Genomic DNA, 19,666 nt, shown 5'->3' on the forward strand with positions numbered 1-19,666 from the left:
AATACAGAGAGCATGTCCTACAGACCAGTATATAATACAGAGAGCATGTCCTGTACACCAGTATATAATACAGAGAGCATGTCCTACAGACCAGTATATAATTCAGAGAGCATGTCCTATAGACCAGTATATAATACAGAGAGCATGTCCTATAGACCAGTATATAATACAGAGAGCATGTCCTACAGACCAGTATATAATACAGAGAGCATGTCCTATAGACCAGGACACAATAGAGAGCATGTCCTATAGACCAGTATATAATACAGAGAGCATGTCCTATAGACCAGTATATAATACAGAGAGCATGTCCTATAGACCAGTATACAATGCAGAGAGCATGTCCTACAGACCAGTATATAATACAGAGAGCATGTCCTATAGACCAGTATATAATACAGAGAGCATGTCCTACAGACCAGTATATAATACAGAGAGCATGTCCTACAGACCAGTATATAATACAGAGAGCATGTCCTACAGACCAGTATATAATACAGAGAGCATGTCCTATAGACCAGTATATAATACAGAGAGCATGTCCTACAGACCAGTATATAATACAGAGAGCATGTCCTACAGACCAGTATATAATACAGAGAGCATGTCCTATAGACCAGTATATAATACAGAGAGCATGTCCTACAGACCAGTATATAATACAGAGAGCATGTCCTACAGACCAGTATATAATACAGAGAGCATGTCCTGTACACCAGTATACAATGCAGAGAGCATGTCCTACAGACCAGTATATAATACAGAGAGCATGTCCTACAGACCAGTATATAATACAGAGAGCATGTCCTATAGATCAGTATATAATACAGAGAGCATGTCCTATAGATCAGTATATAATACAGAGAGCATGTCCTACAGACCAGTATATAATACAGAGAGCATGTCCTACAGACCAGTATATAATACAGAGAGCATGTCCTATAGATCAGTATATAATACAGAGAGCATGTCCTACAGACCAGTATATAATACAGAGAGCATGTCCTGTACACCAGTATATAATACAGAGAGCATGTCCTATAGACCAGTATATAATACAGAGAGCATGTCCTATAGACCAGTATATAATACAGAGAGCATGTCCTACAGACCAGTATATAATACAGAGAGCATGTCCTATAGACCAGTATATAATACAGAGAGCATGTCCTACAGACCAGTATATAATACAGAGAGCATGTCCTGTACACCAGTATATAATACAGAGAGCATGTCCTGTACACCAGTATATAATACAGAGAGCATGTCCTACAGACCAGTATATAATACAGAGAGCATGTCCTATAGACCAGTATATAATACAGAGAGCATGTCCTATAGACCAGTATAGAATACAGAGAGCATGTCCTATAGACCAGTATATAATACAGAGAGCATGTCCTGTACACCAGTATATAATACAGAGAGCATGTCCTGTACACCAGTATATAATACAGAGAGCATGTCCTGTACACCAGTATATAATACAGAGAGCATGTCCTATAGACCAGTATATAATACAGAGAGCATGTCCTACAGACCAGTATATAATACAGAGAGCATGTCCTACAGACCAGTATATAATACAGAAAGCATGTCCTACAGACCAGTATATAATACAGAGAGCATGTCCTGTACACCAGTATATAATACAGAGAGCATGTCCTATAGACCAGGACACAATAGTGAGCATGTCCTATAGACCAGTATATAATACAGAGAGCATGTCCTATAGACCAGTATATAATACAGAGAGCATGTCCTATAGACCAGTATATAATACAGAGAGCATGTCCTACAGACCAGTATATAATACAGAAAGCATGTCCTACAGACCAGTATATAATACAGAGAGCATGTCCTGTACACCAGTATATAATACAGAGAGCATGTCCTATAGACCAGGACACAATAGTGAGCATGTCCTATAGACCAGTATATAATACAGAGAGCATGTCCTATAGACCAGTATATAATACAGAGAGCATGTCCTATAGACCAGTATATAATACAGAGAGCATGTCCTATAGATCAGTATATAATACAGAGAGCATGTCCTATAGACCAGGACACAATAGTGAGCATGTCCTATAGATCAGTATATAATACAGAGAGCATGTCCTATAGATCAGTATATAATACAGAGAGCATGTCCTATAGATCAGTATATAATACAGAGAGCATGTCCTATAGACCAGTATATAATACAGAGAGCATGTCCTACAGACCAGTATATAATACAGAGAGCATGTCCTGTACACCAGTATATAATACAGAGAGCATGTCCTACAGACCAGTATATAATGCAGAGAGCATGTCCTATAGACCAGTATACAATGCAGAGAGCATGTCCTACAGACCAGTATATAATACAGAGAGCATGTCCTACAGACCAGTATATAATACAGAGAGCATGTCCTATAGACCAGTATATAATACAGAGAGCATGTCCTACAGACCAGTATATAATACAGAGAGCATGTCCTATAGACCAGTATATAATACAGAGAGCATGTCCTACAGACCAGTATATAATACAGAGAGCATGTCCTGTACACCAGTATATAATACAGAGAGCATGTCCTACAGACCAGTATATAATGCAGAGAGCATGTCCTATAGACCAGTATATAATGCAGAGAGCATGTCCTACAGACCAGTATATAATACAGAGAGCATGTCCTACAGACCAGTATATAATACAGAGAGCATGTCCTATAGACCAGTATATAATACAGAGAGCATGTCCTACAGACCAGTATATAATACAGAGAGCATGTCCTATAGACCAGTATATAATACAGAGAGCATGTCCTACAGACCAGTATATAATACAGAGAGCATGTCCTGTACACCAGTATATAATACAGAGAGCATGTCCTACAGACCAGTATATAATGCAGAGAGCATGTCCTATAGACCAGTATATAATACAGAGAGCATGTCCTATAGACCAGTATATAATACAGAGAGCATGTCCTACAGACCAGTATATAATACAGAGAGCATGTCCTACAGACCAGTATATAATACAGAGAGCATGTCCTATAGACCAGGACACAATAGTGAGCATGTCCTATAGACCAGTATATAATACAGAGAGCATGTCCTATAGACCAGTATATAATACAGAGAGCATGTCCTATAGACCAGTATATAATACAGAGAGCATGTCCTACAGACCAGTATATAATACAGAAAGCATGTCCTACAGACCAGTATATAATACAGAGAGCATGTCCTGTACACCAGTATATAATACAGAGAGCATGTCCTATAGACCAGGACACAATAGTGAGCATGTCCTATAGACCAGTATATAATACAGAGAGCATGTCCTATAGACCAGTATATAATACAGAGAGCATGTCCTATAGACCAGTATATAATACAGAGAGCATGTCCTATAGATCAGTATATAATACAGAGAGCATGTCCTATAGACCAGGACACAATAGTGAGCATGTCCTATAGATCAGTATATAATACAGAGAGCATGTCCTATAGATCAGTATATAATACAGAGAGCATGTCCTATAGATCAGTATATAATACAGAGAGCATGTCCTATAGACCAGTATATAATACAGAGAGCATGTCCTACAGACCAGTATATAATACAGAGAGCATGTCCTGTACACCAGTATATAATACAGAGAGCATGTCCTACAGACCAGTATATAATGCAGAGAGCATGTCCTATAGACCAGTATACAATGCAGAGAGCATGTCCTACAGACCAGTATATAATACAGAGAGCATGTCCTACAGACCAGTATATAATACAGAGAGCATGTCCTATAGACCAGTATATAATACAGAGAGCATGTCCTACAGACCAGTATATAATACAGAGAGCATGTCCTATAGACCAGTATATAATACAGAGAGCATGTCCTACAGACCAGTATATAATACAGAGAGCATGTCCTGTACACCAGTATATAATACAGAGAGCATGTCCTACAGACCAGTATATAATGCAGAGAGCATGTCCTATAGACCAGTATATAATGCAGAGAGCATGTCCTACAGACCAGTATATAATACAGAGAGCATGTCCTACAGACCAGTATATAATACAGAGAGCATGTCCTATAGACCAGTATATAATACAGAGAGCATGTCCTACAGACCAGTATATAATACAGAGAGCATGTCCTATAGACCAGTATATAATACAGAGAGCATGTCCTACAGACCAGTATATAATACAGAGAGCATGTCCTACAGACCAGTATATAATGCAGAGAGCATGTCCTGTACACCAGTATATAATACAGAGAGCATGTCCTACAGACCAGTATATAATGCAGAGAGCATGTCCTATAGACCAGTATATAATACAGAGAGCATGTCCTATAGACCAGTATATAATACAGAGAGCATGTCCTGTACACCAGTATATAATACAGAGAGCATGTCCTATAGACCAGTATATAATACAGAGAGCATGTCCTATAGACCAGTATATAATACAGAGAGCATGTCCTACAGACCAGTATATAATGCAGAGAGCATGTCCTATAGACCAGTATATAATACAGAGAGCATGTCCTATAGACCAGTATATAATACAGAGAGCATGTCCTGTACACCAGTATATAATACAGAGAGCATGTCCTGTACACCAGTATATAATACAGAGAGCATGTCCTATAGACCAGTATATAATACAGAGAGCATGTCCTGTACACCAGTATATAATACAGAGAGCATGTCCTATAGACCAGTATATAATACAGAGAGCATGTCCTATAGACCAGTATACAATGCAGAGTAGGACTACTACAGAGAAAAGTTTAGGACCACGTCCCAGTGGAGAACAAAACTCCGGGATCATTTTTTGTTGCATTTGTGACTTTTTATGTCTGTCTTTTGGTGTTTTTCCTGTTTTTATTTGCGCCGTTTTTAAAATATTTTTTATACCTGTTCACCTGTATTTTTTTTACAATGTTGATCATCGTGGGCGAGGTTTGGAGTTTCCAGATGTTTTCAGCTAATTCATGAATTGCAACTTTTTAAAAAGCAGCAACATTTTTCTTCTTCAGTTTCCCCCAAAAAAGTATTTTTATGTATGCCTGAAATTTTTTGTGCAAATTTTGCAACATTTCAGCGGCACATGCAACTTTCTGTGTTAACAAACTACCAAAGAAATGAAAGACAAAAATAACAAAAATAATAAGAGAATTTTTCACTTTGTGCAATAGTCTTAAACAGTTTGCGCTTTTTTGAAGAATTTTCCCGTAAAAAAGTTACCAAATGCTGCAGGAAAAAACAACAAAGAAATGCAAATGATGAATCGGGCCCTATGTTTTCATACAGGGAAGAGGGGGCCATATTTCAGCAACAAAAGAAAATTGTTGCCGGATTCAGCAGAATAGCGGCATTTAGAGTTGGTCAAAAATTACATATTTATGGCAAGTGACAGGACCTCTTTAAAAGGATATTCTAATCTTAGACATTTATGGTGTATCCTTAGCATAGGCCATATGTGTCTATAGATAGCCTTTGTGATGTATAGTCTATTGCTGGCTGCAGAATGAGTTTACTGGGAGTCCATCAGTGAGCTCATTCTGACAGGATATTCTTTAAAGCTGGCCGGCCACATTAGATAGATGGCTGTTGGACAGTAAGATGCTTCAGCTGATCGTTCATCTGACAACCCTCTCGGCCAACGCTCCCATACACAGGAGGCAGAGCGGTCCTGTGTTCTCTATGAGAAAGCCACCGAAGTGTCAGGCAGCGGCTTATCACAGGAAGAACAATGCATCATCAGTCCGAAATTGGTCATGTCTGATCGACATCTCCCCGACTATCAGTCGCCGGTGCCCCAATACCCGTCAGCCTATCGGCCGAACCCGTAGATATCAGCAGGTACAGCCGACTTTAGGGACCATTGGTGCAACCTGTGCAGCCACCCAGGGGCCCACTAGGTAAGCGGGACCACTTCCACCTCTAAAGCGGCAAGCAGCTTCTGTTACTGATGCATAAAGGGATCTATTCTTGGACCCAGGTAATGTTCTTGCACAGGATCCCTCTTTTGTCTGTATCTGCCCCAGAAGACCATAGACTACGACACTTTAATGTGCATGGAAATAAAGAGCCTGTAAAAGCCAAAAGGGTGCAAAATTTTCAATGAAACCAAATTGAAAAAAATTTATTTTATCCCCCCCCCCCTCAAAAAAAAAAATTGTATCCAAAAGTGGACAACCCCATCTATCCTGCCGGAGAGCTTTCAACTGCAGCCATGCTCTGCGGAGCCCCCTGATTGGCAGCACAATGCAGAATACATGAGCGTGGCCTGACTGGCAGGCTATGACATGATATAAAAAGACAGTGTGACTGCATACAATGTGCCGTTTCACAATGTGGAGGGAAGCAGATGCTCAGCATACCATTCCTTCCATTATCAAGCAGCATCACAGATTAAACTGCATTGTGCAAGCGCAGACACGCCACCGGCTTCAGCGCAGCAAACACTGTACCGGGATCACAGGAAACCTGCGCTAATCTGCAATGCTAATGTATGAAACGACTATTGGTGTATGATTCTTACACGGCACCTCATACGGAATAATGGACTGCAATCATAGCCCCTGAAAAAGCACAGGTGAAACAGAGCTCAATGTGTCATTCATTCATTCATTCATCCAAGTATTGCAGTAAGTTTACCTGCAGATCTACAGTGGGAAAATAAGGAATTGAAAATGTGATTTTCTGCATTTTTTATTAGATTCTGTCTCTCACAGGTGAAGTGTACCTACGATAAAAATTACAGACCTCTCCATTATTTGTAGGTGGGAAAACTTGCAGAATCGGCAGTGTATATAGTGTATATTCAAAGAATAAAATCAGCTCTATTACACCAGAAATTCTCATGGGAATAACAATGAAAACATCTATTCTATACGCAGTAACTTCATTGAAAAGTTACGCGACTTTGTTTAATCCATTTTTCGTTTTTTTTTTTTGGCGAATTCATTTTTTTCCTCCTATTCTTCCAACAGCCATAACGTTATCATTCCATAAATATAGCTATAGTATGACGGCTTTTTTTTTTTTTTTTTTGCGTGGGAAAAGTTGTAGATTTGAATGACACCATCCATTTTACCATTTAATAATATACTGAGAAGAAATGAGAGAAAAAATTCCAAGTGGGGTGAAATGGTGCAAAAAAACTCCATTGTGCTTTGGTTTTCGTTTTTACGGCGTTCATTGTGTGGTAAAAACATAATCTTTTAGGTCAGTGCAATTACAGCTGATTCCAAACTTTTTTTTTTTTTTTGCGTGGTGAGCTGTAGTTTTTTACTGATACCATTCTGGGGTATATGTGACATTTTGATTGCATTGTATTATAATTTTTGGGAGGAGGGGGTATCCAAAAAATGGCAATTCTGTCTTTTTTCTTCCATTTATCTTATAGGTGAAACTATTTTATTTTGCGTGACAGGGCATTTATAGACGCAACAAGACTAGATGTTTTTTTTTTCTCGTTTTTAATTTTTTTTCATTTTGGATGGGTTAGAGGGGAAATGATTCAATCATTTATGGGGAGGGGGGGGTAAATATTTTTCAAACTTTTTTTTAAATTAATTTTCACTTTATTTCTAATTGCCCAGAGGCAGCTGCTGATTGGCGGATTGATGCTCTACACCTTTTGTAGTGGCTTCTGGGTGCTGATGCATCTTTCACCTATTCACTTCAATGGGACTGAAATGGAGCTCCAGATGCTACAAGAGGTAAAGTGCTGACAGAGCAAACCCCTACTGAGCCGAGAAAATCGGTCCAATATGCTAATCACATTCTGATCAGAGTGTGATCCGATTTTCTCGGATGAGGACAAGATGGAAAAAAGATGGAAAGAACATTCCTCCATCTTCCTCGTTCTGTCAGATTTCATCCGAGCGCAGTCGTGCATACTGCGATTTTTTTCCTTGGACAGACGTGGTCCGAGGAAAAAAATCGGACATGTGCACGGGCCCATAGAATCTTGTTTTGATTCAAAGAGGTTTTCCTTGTGCTGCTGGCGGACTCACACGGATGGACTCAGGAGAAGAAGGCGTTCAGGAGACAATTTTTATTGAATGGTTAATAAGTCAACGCGTTTTGAAGTTATCCAACTTCTTCAGGAAATAACCATTCAGGAGATAACCATTTAACTCTGCAGCATTTCAATTCTTTCCGCGTTTTCGCTGCAGATTTTACCTATACTAACGAGTGGGAAAAATCTGCACCAAAAACTGCACTAAAAACACAAGTAAAAATTGCAGCAAAGATGCAAAAATGGTGCAGAAATTTCTACACCAAATACTTAAAGAAGTTGGCCACAACTTTTTATTATGCCCCCAATGTATCCCCCCCGGGGCCCATAAGTGTCTTCTGTAGCAGTATCTGCCTGTGAGCGGCACTATCGCGGGCCGCTCCCTGGCATCAAGTGACCCGCCACTGATGTCACGTCAAGTGAGGCGTGACATCAGTGACGCGGCCCCCGCAGTGGCTGCTGGGTTGTGGGCAGGGGGTACCACCCGCGTCACACCCAGCATCCACCGCACGCTTTCCCAATGAATGAGGAGATGGAAAGCGCACGGTGGATGCTGGGTGTGACGTGCGGGGTAACTCCGCCCACAACCCAGCATCCACCGGTGGAACGCAGAAGAGGGACCCCCGGCTGCATCCGAAATCATGACGTGACATCAGCAGATCTCAGAGCCGGCTGCAGCCGGGGGTCACGTGATGACTGTTAGCGGACAGTGATAGCGCCGCTCACAGGCAGTAACTGCAACAGAAGGTAATTACAAAAACACTTATGGGGCCCGGGGGGATACATTGGGGAGGGAATAATAAGTAGTGGACAACCCCTTTAACGTTTGCACATACCCTTAGGCATCATTCAGACGGCAATGAAACATGGTCCGAGCCCGGACCGCAATGCAGGGACAGGCCGTGGGTCTCCTGACCCGAACTTGACAGCCTTATGGGCACATGAAGAGGTACTCAAAAGAAACAGGAATGGACTTCTGGAAGGTGGGTCACTTGAAGGGCTTTGGCCGATATTCGCGGAAACCTATGTTGTTGGTGATGGTTGCGTTTGGTTCCAGTTAGATTTTTTTCAACTAGTTGTTAAATCTTTCGGCTACTTTGTGATGGCCGATTCACATGAACAACGTGCGGCTATGAAGTTTTGTTTCCTTTTGGGAAAAAAAACATCAGAAAAGGTTGTTATGAGGCAACTCATTCCATGCCCATGACAGGAACTCAGTGAAATCCCAGTCAGTTCTTCAATGGCTCGATGGCGTCCTTTAAGAAAGGCTTGAGAAATTTTTGTGACATTTTCATCAGTATGGCCGGTTGAAGGACTCCCGAAATTAGGTTGATCATCAACTGATATTTCACCTCTCTTAAAAGGGAAAACCATTCATGAACTTGTGTTTCCCTCACGGCAACGTCCTTGTACCTTAACTTCACAAAGTGAATCGGCCATCACAAAATAGGCAAAATATTGAACAACTCACTGGAGCCAAAAACAACCATCTCTAAAAATGTAGGCTGCCATATTGACTCAGAAGGGTTTCGTGAACATTCATCTACCGGCGGCAACCTGAACTACAAGCGTTGCCAACGTCCACAAGGCGATTCTTGTTTCTTCTGGGTACCCTCTCATAGAGGAGGCTAAGTAGTGTCTGTAGACCCACAGCAGGTCCGTACAGACCGGTTTGTACATGGACAGTGTTTCATGGACGCCTGAATCCATTCTCCCCTCCATTCCTTTCTCACCAATCCCTACCATTCTTATTCCTAATTCATACTCCTAATTTCGCTGATTGTACCCCAAACCCTAGTAAAGGGCCGGCTATTCAATTCTCTGGTGGTGCCCTAGATAGCTAACTACTAGACTGACTCCAAAAAAAGGAACAAGGCCCCTTTAAAGCCCTGCACCTTAAAAATGCCCTGATAATGCTAAATTAGTGCATATATGTCTACTCTTCTGTCCCCAAAAGTGGCAATAAAACAATTCATATGTGGGAAAAAATGAGGGCAGATTTATAAAAATAGTCTAAAGAACAAATCTGTCATTGTTGCCCACAGCAACCAATCACAGCACAGCTTTCATTCTACCCGAGCTGTTTTAGAAATGAAAGCTGAGCTATGATTGGTTGCTATGGACAGTTTTACCTTTAGACAATTTTGATAAAAGAGTTATTCTACCTCCAGTCAGCGCCTTTTGCCATTTACTCCTTAAGGACTGGATGATTTTTTCGTTTTTTTTTTTTTTTTCTTGCACCCTCTTCCAAAAGCCCTAAATTCGTTGGCAAAGCAGTATACAGGCTTGATTTTTTGCAAGATGAGTTGTTGTTTTGGATTACATCATTAATTTTACCATATAACGTTTTAAAAAATGGTGAAAAAAAAGTGAAATAATATGGTGAAAATCAACACGATTCCGTCATTTTTTTCCTGGTTTTATTTTTACAAAGTTCATTTTGCAGTAAAAATATCCTGGTGACGTGATTTTCTAGGTCGGTAGAATTACGGTGATAACAAACGTATACGTTTTTTTCTCTCTCTATATATATATTTACAGTACAGACCAAAAGTTTGGACACACCTTCTCATTTAAAGATTTTTCTGTATTTTCATGACTATGAAAATTGTACATTCACACTGAAGGCATCAAAACTATGAATTAACACATGTGGAATTATATACTTAACAAAAAAGTGTGAAACAACTGAAAATATGTCTTATATTCTAGGTTCTTCAAAGTAGCCACCTTTTGCTTTGATGGCTGCTTTGCACACTCTTGGCATTCTCTTGATGAGCTTCAAGAGGTAGTCACCGGAAATGGTCTTCCAACAATCTTGAAGGAGTTCCCAGAGATGCTTAGCACTTGTTGGCCCTTTTGCCTTCACTCTGCGGTCCAGCTCACCCCAAACCATCTCGATTGGGTTCAGGTCTGGTGACAGTGGAGGCCAGGTCATCTGGCGTAGCACCCCATCACTCTCCTTCTTGGTCAAATAGCCCTTAAACAGCCTGGAGGTGTGTTTGGGGTCATTATCCTGTTGAAAAATAAATGATGGTCCAACTAAACGCAAACCGGATGGAATAGCATGCCGCTGCAAGATGCTGTGGTAGCCATGCTGGTTCAGTATGCCTTCAGTTTTGAATAAATCCCCAACAGTGTCACCAGCAAAGCACCCCCACACCATCACACCTCCTCCTCCATGCTTCACGGTGGGAACCAGGCATGTAGAGTTCATCCGTTCACCTTTTCTGCATCGCACAAAGACACGGTGGTTGGAACCAAAGATCTCAAATTTGGACTCATCAGACGAAAGCACAGATTTCCACTGGTCTAATGTCCATTCCTTGTGTTCTTTAGCCTAAACAAGTCTCTTCTGCTTGTTGCCTGTCCTTAGCAGTGGTTTCCTAGCAGCTATTTTACCATGAAGGCCTGCTGCACAAAGTCTCCTCTTAACAGTTGTTGTAGAGATGTGTCTGCTGCTAGAACTCTGTGTGGCATTGACCTGGTCTCTAATCTGAGCTGCTGTTAACCTGCGATTTCTGAGGCTGGTGACTCGGATAAACTTATCCTCAGAAGCAGAGGTGACTCTTGGTCTTCCTTTCCTGGGGCGGTCCTCATGTGAGCCAGTTTCTTTGTAGAGCTTGATAGTTTTTGCAACTGCACTTGGGGACACTTTCAAAGTTTTCCCAATTTTTCGGAGTGACTGACCTTCATTTCTTAAAGTAATGATGGCCACTCGTTTTTCTTTACTTAGCTGCTTTTTTCTTGCCATAATACAAATTCTAACAGTCTATTCAGTAGGACTATCAGCTGTGTATCCACCAGACTTCTGCACAGCACAACTGATGGTCCGAACCCCATTTATAAGGCAAGAAATCCCACTTATTAAACCTGACAGGGCACACCTGTGAAGTGAAAACCATTTCTGGTGACTACCTCTTGAAGCTCATCAAGAGAATGCCAAGAGTGTGCAAAGCAGTCATCAAAGCAAAAGGTGGCTACTTTGAAGAACCTAGAATATAAGACATATTTTCAGTTGTTTCACACTTTTTTGTTAAGTATATAATTCCACATGTGTTAATTCATAGTTTTGATGCCTTCAGTGTGAATGTACAATTTTCATAGTCATGAAAATACAGAAAAATCTTTAAATGAGAAGGTGTGTCCAAACTTTTGGTCTGTACTGTATATATTTTTTGGATTATTATTATTATTTTATTTATTTATTTGTTATTAAATGGGTCAGTAAAATTCTATTAATGGAGCTGCATTTTTTTTTGTGCGCCAAACTTTAATTATTATTGATACTATTTTGGGGTACATACAATATTAAGCGCTTTAATTACTTTTTTTTTGGGGGGGGGGAATCAGCAACTGAAATATGGCAATTCTAGCGTTTTTATTTCTTTTTTTTTCCATTTAACGTATAGGTTTAAATAATTTTATACTCTGATAGATCTGACTTTTGACAGATTGGATACCAGATATGTTTATTTATTTATTTTTTAGATTTCGTGGGGCTGTGATATAAACTTTTATATTTTTTGTTTTCAAATATTTTTTTTTTTTTTTTTACATTTAGTCTTGAAACAGGACTTTAACCTGCAATCACCACCCGATCACATTATTTAATACACTGCAATACTTTAGTATTATGGTGCATTGAAAAATTGCCAATATCTTACTAACCTAGCAGACACGGGGGGGAGTTCGTAGGCTTCCGGCTGCCAAAGCAACCCATCAGCACCTCTGAATCACGTTGCACGAGGGGGTAGGAGTGATGATAACTTTCAGAACTGACGGCCACCATGTTGAAACCTTTTAAATGCCGATGTCTCACTTGTTTTGAGGTTTTTGGGTTTTCCACTATCAGCTAAGTGGACCCCAAAAGCTGTCAGGCATTTAAAATATCAAAGCCAGCTGCTATTCTCCCTGCTCCACTCCACCGTTGCTCCGATATCTATGGTTTGTTTGCAGTGGTGACCGCATGATAACCACATCCATCAACACTCTGGTAATGTAGATGGCACGAGCTGCTGAGCTCAGTGATTGGCTGCAGTGGTGATATAGGCTGTCGAGGTGACATCACTGCTGCAGCCAAACCACAGATATCGGAGCAGCAGTACTAGAGCGGGGGAGGGTGAGTAACAACTGATTTCGTTATTCTACATATCTTCCAGCGTTTTGGGCTCCACTTTGCTAAAAGTAGAGAAACCCTTTAAGCAACGAACAAGATTCCCAAAGCAACATTCCCTGGACTCCATCTTGTACTATGTGACTTCAAAGTGATAGACATATTACTCTGCACAGTTGTGCCATATTCCAGTGGGACCAACGTCAACGTTTTCTTGATTTTAATGTATGGGGAAATAAAATAGTGCAGGAATCAGCGGAAATTTTAGTAAATTTTTCAGAGTTTAATGTGGAAGCAGAAAACTCATTAAAGTTTGTAAATAATTGAGCAGAAAATCATAAAGTTCTATTAACAGAAAATATCCCTCTTCCACCAGTGCAGGTGATAATTGTCCTGGTATTCACCTAAGAATCCCCTGCTCTGCAGAAAAAGGAAATTGTTTGGAGAATTGATAACATTCCTCAGTGACTCTTGCACAGAGTAAAATGTCTTCATATTATATTGAATTTAACACCCTACGGAATTTTTGCAAATAATTGCAAGAGGGAGGGGAACACGAGTTCAAAAGAAGGATGCTTGTAAAAAGTTGTACTCCTAAACTCAGCTTGTTATGAACTTACTTAAAGGGGTTGCACCGGATTAGAAAAACACAGCTTGTTTTATGCCGAAAACAGCGCCACATTCTTCTATTGGTCGGGAGTGGTATTACAGCTGAGCCCCATTAACTTCAAAGGACCTGAGCTGATACAAGCACAGGTGTGTGGCACTGGAATATAGCTGCCATGTTGTGCTTGGCATTTACAAACCCTTTTAGATACTACTGGGCCCCAGTTCTAGTACTAGTCTCCTTATATTGGATAGAGACATCTTTTGGTCTTCCTCAGGCCACTGGGCTTGGAGGACCCACTATAGTTATGCTCCTAGTACCAGTCTCCAATCACAACCAAAAAGGTCTCAGTGTAAAAGTTCTTTAAAGAGGACTTTACACTGATTTTTTTTTATTATTTAAACTGAGTCCCTCCTGTAATTGGCGCTGTTCCACTGATTCTGAAACAGTTTTTCTTTTTCTTCTGTGCCCCTCTGTTCCCAAGTTATGTCCCCCGACAATAAAGGTGTAAATATTCCATTCAACAAAGTTCTCTGTGGGTGTTTGCTTTTGCTTCTCTGATGCTGGCCAATCAAAACAAAGCCACGCCCACAGAGAACTTCTGTGGTGTACACTCCGTTGAAGGGAAAATTTGCATCTTCATTATGAGGGAGCATAACTTTGGAATGGAGGGGCACAGAAGAAAAATAAAAACTGTTCCAGAATCAAGGGAGCAGCGGCAATTGGAGGAGCTACTCAGGTTAAAATAAGAATTTAGGTGAAGTTCCCCTTCAAGAGTATGGTTTCAGCTACAGAGTCACATTTGGACTGATTTTGGGATGTGAAACTACAGAACATTCCCCAGGTAATGTCCAATTTTATAACATTTGTGCAATTTAGTGACCAGTGTTAAAGCTCTTTAGGATTTTTATATGGAAAACCACAAAACGTAGGAAAAAAAAATATTAAAAATACAAAATAGGTTTATAATAAAAATTTGATTTAAAAAAGTATTTTTTATGCCGTTTTGGCATTAGGTAATAAATGGATATTACCCAAGAGACAAAATCCATTGGCAGCAGGCGCATGCGCAGAGAAGTGAGATGGACTGTCCTCGGTTTCATCTGTGACTTGCTCATGTGCCTGCTGTTGTTGGATTCGGTTCCTGGATGGCTCCTGATAATGTAAGAATCTCTTTATTACCCAACCCTGAAATGCCCGGTTTTGACATGGGCATGTTTGAAATGCCCAATTCCCAGCTGTATAATGACATTTTGGTGGGTTAGTGGCCCCAAACCTAATTTAAAGAATATTCCCAAAATATTCTCCAAAAGTTAAAATATGTCAATGGCAGATGAAAGAACTTCAAAGGTAAGCTACACTTCCAAGTTCAGAGACTGGAGGTAAATGCTGAGATCCATGAGAGCTGGCCGTTCTGCAGGCTTCCCACTACATGGGAGTGAGCCGACTGGCAGAACACGCTACACATGCTACAATGGCGGGGAACCAACAAGCTGCGGCCTGCCCCACACTGCATCAACTCGGCTCAATCCAGGGAAACACTCAAAAAATGCCAAGGATAAAATGGGAAGAGTAAAAAAAAAATAAAGTTCCCGAGAACATCAGGGTTCTACTTTCTAAGAGTAAATGGTCCCTGATCCAATTCTTCTGAATTCACAAAAACAATTCCCTAATATTCATTAGATAACAAACAAAGTAGGCCTTCCTCCTGCCTGCTAAAACAAACTTCTTTTAATTTAATCTCACATAATGCCACAATAGCGAGCTAAGAAAATTTTGCCATATACAGCCCACACACTACCACCGGCATCCACACAATACTACATTAAAAAGTTCATATAACGGCGCTATATAATTCACATATGTTAAAAAATGTACACAATGCCGCCATTTACTTCCCATGTGTTAAAAAACAAACATAATACCGCCATTAGCCATATAATTCCTATACATTCAAAAGATCACATAATACCACCATTAATTCCCATTTGTTAAAAAAATAAACATAATGCCGCCATATAATTCCCATATATAACAGTTCAAATAATACCGCCATTTAATTCCTATATGTCAAAAAATGAACATAGTGAAGCCATATAATTCCCATACATTCAAAAGTTTGCATAATACCGCCATATAATTCCCACATGTTAAAAAAAATAAACATAATGCCGCCATATAATTCCCATATATTAAAAAGTTCACATAATACCGCCATTTATTTCACTTATGTTCTAAAACCCCCCCCATAATACTGCCATATAATTCCGATATATTAAAACGTTCACATAATACGGCTATTTAATTTCCTTTTAATAAAAATAATGTCCATAATCTCACATGATAATTCCCATATAGTACTACCATTCAGTTCCCAAATAATACCACCATGTGCTTCTAAATATTACGGGTAAGTTTTAGTTTGTTTCTGGAGTTCTTATTTGCATTTGGGCTTCCTAGAAAATAGAGCCATGGCAAGTTGTCCAACCTCTAAAAATGGTGGTGATCCTTGCCATATGCCATCACTGACTGCGGTGGGCAACTTCGGGATGCCCCTCTACATATCCCTCAACATTTATGGTAAATCTCACCTCCTTAAGCCCCTCCCCTGCTTAGCTTGATAACACCCCTGAACACCCTAGAAATGGTCGCATACACCATGTATATTCCTCCACATTATGTCTCTAACTCACTTGAACTACTTAAAGGGGTTGTCCTCTACACAGACAACTGTGGCGCCCTGCTGTGCATGGTGCCACAGAACCCAGAAGGGTGCACGGACGGATTTCTCCACAAGAGGCCCTCACTACATGCAAACACCTTCACCTTCCACCAGGTGGCGTTACAAAGTTCTCTGAACTTTATTAGTAATCGCTACCCCTTTTGTGCACTGTCCGCCCTGGGCCAGCCACTGTGATACATATACTGTCCCCAAACAGTAAGGCCCACTTGGGCGCGACACAACCCCTTCTCAACTGCCACATTCTTCCAAAATAATAACAGCCTATACTCAACTCCAGTGCCGCCCGACACAGTTCCAACTGCGCCGGCGCCTGGTTTCCTGGGTGTCTCGCGTGATGTTGTTATTTCATCCCACAGCCAATCAGCGGCCTATTATATCACTTCCTTTGGACAAAACTGCCACCCAGAAGAAGTGAAAAGTGCCGCTGCTCTCTGACTTCCTCCGAATGTCAGATATGTCCAAAGAAAGGGAGACTGAAGAAGATGCTGATTGACGGCAGGGCTCACATGACATAAAGTTACAGAGAGACACCCGGGAGACCGGGCGCCGGTACGGGAGTGGAAAATAGGCTGTTGTTATTTTACACAGGGGAATATGGCAATTGAGAATGGGTTGTGCGAGAGTGGACAATCCCTTTAATCCATACAGTTATTGTAGCATGAGGTGATTTAAAGGAGACCTGTCACGAAGATAAAACTGACCATTGTTTGCTCTTATTTTATCCCCACTGCTCCCTTGAGTGCCCCTTTTTTTAAATACGCCATATGGTTCCAGAAGTAAGGACCTTTTTATTAAGTAATAATTTATAAGATCATTCCAAGGGGGTGGAGCTCACAGGATTTCCTAGGGGGGGGTGTCTTTTGACTGCTCTGCATTATTACCTTTTGAGCGCCACCCCTTTGGTAAAGGCCATAAAAGTTAAAAAGTCGCATATCTCTGGAACCATAAGGCGGATTTAAAAAAAAAAAAAAAAACAACGGAATCCACGGAGGGAACAGTGGGAATAAAATAAGGACAAAAACTGGATACTTTTGAATTTTAAATCAGCAGAATCCATCAAACAGCGCCTCGTAGCTCAGCTCCCTGAGGGGTGGGATACTCCGCTCGTCTACAGTCACAGCTGAGTCTTCACATTTTGTCTTGACAGCATTTTCCTAACTCGCAGTGACATACGGTAATTTCAGCCCACATGTGATCTCATACAGACTAGCAGCTGCTGCAGAACATCTTTGAAAGCAATGACAATGATTCTTACACAGCAGACCATACCATATAGAGAGCGTTCACTCAAAATCCATTATCTACTCTTAAACTTATACGCCCAAGAGCCACAAATATCTGGTGAAATGTGCCACGTCACAGCTGCTGCAGAACATCTTTATAAAGCAATGACAGTGTGATTCCTGCACAGCCGACCATTTAGCGATATTTTATCCAAAATCCGTTATTGCCTATAAAGTTATACACACCAACAAGTGATGCAAGAGCCACAAATAGCCGGCAAAATGTGCCACGCCGCAGCTGCTGCAGAACATCTTTCAGTATAGAACTGTCAGTTGTCATAGTTCAGACTGCAAGAAGTGATGTACAACTAACAAAAATGGAAAGCAGTAACTACAAACTAGGCATGTAAAAACACTTATGAGTCAGCAGCTGCTGCAGAACATCTTTGAATGGAATAGTGAAGTGTCAATTATCATCCACTGTGGTTAAAGTAGTGATTGTCTGCAGCCTGTAATGGTGTAAGCTCAGCAAGTACACACTCCGGTCACAGTCAGCATAAGCAATCATTCCTACTAAACAGCTGCTGCAGAACATCTTTAAAAGCAGACAGTTCTAGTTAAGTAGGTCTACAGCCCAGCATATAAAGCCTGTAATAGTGTAATACCTATGCATATACGACCTACTTACTCCTATACTAGTAAAGGATCAGTGCTCTGAAGCTAAAGCTGCTGCAGAACATCTTTGAGTGCAGTACTGATAGTTCTAAGTAAGTAGGTCTACAGCATAGCTTATGCAGCTTATAATAGTAAATATCTATACATGACCTAGTTACACTATACTAGTAAAGGATCAGTACTCTAAAGCTAAAGCTGCTGCAGAACATCTTTGAATGGAGAACTGTACTGAGTCTTCTCCAGAGTCCATTGCACCTGTCGGAGGCGCCCTCCAGCACTTACCCTCCAGGACCACCTCCCTGCCAGCCTTCTTCAGAGCCTGCACAGCCTCATCATGAGTGGCATCCCTCAGGTCCACCCCATTGACAGATAAGATGGCATCTCCAACGTACAGGGACTGAGTCAGGTCCGCTGCCAGCGCCTTGAAGATCTTGCTGATGAGGATTGGCATCTTGTTCTCCTTGCCCCCCTTGATGCTGATGCCCAGCCCCCCCAGCTCCTGCTTCACCACCTTCACTGCCCTCTTCTTGTTGGCTATGGCCTCCGGCACTTGCTCGGGCAGGTCAGTGAGTGCAGACCTCACCCCCCTGGGGCTGCCGGGCTCCTGCTCTGGGGGGCTTCTGTAGGAGCCATTGGTGATGCCATTGGAGCTGATGTCCTCACTGCTCAGCACCAGGGAGTCCTCAGACAAGTTCACCCCAACTTTGTGCCAGTGCTCCCTGACCAGGACCTCCAGCCAGCCGGCCCCCTGCCTCCTGCCGCCCGGCGCTGCTGCAGCTACAGCCATGCTGGGCGCATCGTCCACCTCCAGGACTTTACTCCCAGTTCACACACTGGGAAATAGTTTTAGTGCCAACTAATGGCTTTCAGTCTCCTGATCCCCAGCGGGGTGGAGCAATGAGCTGGGAAACCCGAGAAGAGCTGAGCAAACAAAGCAGAGCAGACAATGCACCGAATCATCTGCTCGGTGCAGTGGGCAGGGAAGGTGGGAGCCAGGCATCACCCGAAGCGCAAGGTGGCCGCCCGGGCAGCGCGGGGTTAATAGGGGACGCGTCCTCCTGATGCAACAATGCAGCCAGCGACATAACAACACTGCGAGAGAGCGGCATCTAGTGGGCGCTCTGGGTATTACAACCCTGCAACTTATTTGTAAACTTTTTTTTTTTTTTTTACTTTCTACAATGTATCCAAGGAGGTTATATACATAAATGTGTGCAACAACTGATACAAACTGATTCTATAGTGAAACTGCTCTATG

General features: G+C 41.4%; 1 protein-coding gene across 1 annotated transcript in view; it reads right to left on the bottom strand.

Annotated features, from left to right (window-relative positions):
* SNTB1 (syntrophin beta 1) overlaps positions 1-19,455 on the bottom strand; it is a 237,643-nt gene extending 218,188 nt beyond the window's left edge. Inside the window, exon 1 of the mRNA XM_073679833.1 lies at positions 18,691-19,455. Within this exon, the coding sequence (XP_073535934.1) occupies positions 18,691-19,195 (505 nt within the window). The 5' untranslated portion in view covers positions 19,196-19,455. The remainder of the gene's footprint in view (positions 1-18,690) is intronic.
* Between the last annotated feature and the right edge of the window lie 211 nt (positions 19,456-19,666).

This window comes from Phyllobates terribilis, unplaced genomic scaffold (assembly GCF_046119375.1).
Source record: "Phyllobates terribilis strain yellow unplaced genomic scaffold, ASM4611937v1 Scaffold_4__5_contigs__length_816908805, whole genome shotgun sequence".
NCBI lineage: Eukaryota > Metazoa > Chordata > Amphibia > Anura > Dendrobatidae > Phyllobates > Phyllobates terribilis.